Raw genomic sequence first — 1,230 nt, forward strand, 5'->3', positions numbered from 1 at the left:
TACATGGAAAATAATGACGGAAACTCTCCAAACTCTCATCAATTTATTTTTCTCGTGAAGTTTATTTCTGTATTTTCTTCATCAAAACATTCTTTCACACAAATTTTCCAGCATTTATGACGTTGAAAACGTATTATCTCTCATATTTTAGAAACTTCGTTGTATAAAGTTTTGTTTTAAAATTGCCTCAACTCCCAAGCTCTAGGTATTCAACGGCATTTTTGGTCACTTCGAATTTTCTGATCGTCATCAGCTCAGCTAGCAACATCATCATTTACTTCCTGCTAGGTTTGTTTTACTGTCTGTTGGTTTTTTTAGACTGTCTGTCTGTCTGGATTTGTTTCTTTGTTCGTACGTTCACTACCTTGTTTAATTGTTCGTAAGGTGTTTGGGTGTATCTATATCTATCCTACATATCATCTACATAGATAATGTACATCATCATCAACTAAACCATCATCACCATCATCACCAATTAAACCACCATCATCATCAAATAAACCACCATCATCACCAATTAAACCAGGATCATCACCAATTAAACCAGGATCATCACCAATTAAACCACCATCATCATCAAATAAACCACCATCATCACCAATTAAACCAGGATCATCACCAATTAAACCAGGATCATCACCAATTAAACCACCACCATCATCGTCATCGCCAGGATCGTCATTTAGAAGAAGACTATGCGAAATGTTCCATTGTGGCCAGGCAGCCAGCCACCATCTGCAGCAGCGACAGCAGCGTTTCCGCGAGTTCAGCTGTGCCAGGAGTTCCACAATCTACATGACGAACACGAACACCAACAACAGCAACAACGCTCCTCTTACTACTAACAAGCACAGCGGTAAAGCTGCTGCTATTACTTCTACTACTTCTGCTACTAATAGCTGTAGTATTACTAACAATGCCACTGTGGATAGAGATAACGATGTGGAGAGGGAAGATTTTATGGGTGGTTTTCCTAAGAAGAGGACGTTAGCCAGTTGGTTCAACACTTTGAAAGATAACAATAAGAGGAGTGAGTGTTCTCTCAAGTTGTCTTTGATGTGATGAAGATGACGACGATGATGGTAATGCTGATGATGATAGTTGAAGTGAGGTTGATGACGACGGTAATGATGATGATGGTGATGACAGCAATAAACTTGATGCTGATGATGATGATGGTGGTGGTGTTGATGACGATGACAAAAAAATGATGATGATTGTGGTGATAAA

At 38.9% G+C, this 1,230-nt stretch overlaps 1 protein-coding gene across 1 annotated transcript in view; it reads left to right on the forward strand.

The window, feature by feature from the left end:
• The window catches only part of HELRODRAFT_183207 (hypothetical protein), a gene marked incomplete at both ends in the record, with an annotated part of 4,941 nt that extends 3,879 nt beyond the window's left edge, over positions 1-1,062 (forward strand). The window contains 2 exons of the mRNA XM_009012241.1: positions 206-288; positions 674-1,062. Coding sequence (XP_009010489.1) covers positions 206-288; positions 674-1,062 — 472 coding nt within the window. The remainder of the gene's footprint in view (positions 1-205; positions 289-673) is intronic.
• Positions 1,063-1,230: the final 168 nt, after the last annotated feature.

The sequence above is a fragment of the Helobdella robusta genome (assembly GCF_000326865.2).
Source record: "Helobdella robusta unplaced genomic scaffold HELROscaffold_101, whole genome shotgun sequence".
In the NCBI taxonomy this organism is placed as follows: domain Eukaryota; kingdom Metazoa; phylum Annelida; class Clitellata; order Rhynchobdellida; family Glossiphoniidae; genus Helobdella; species Helobdella robusta.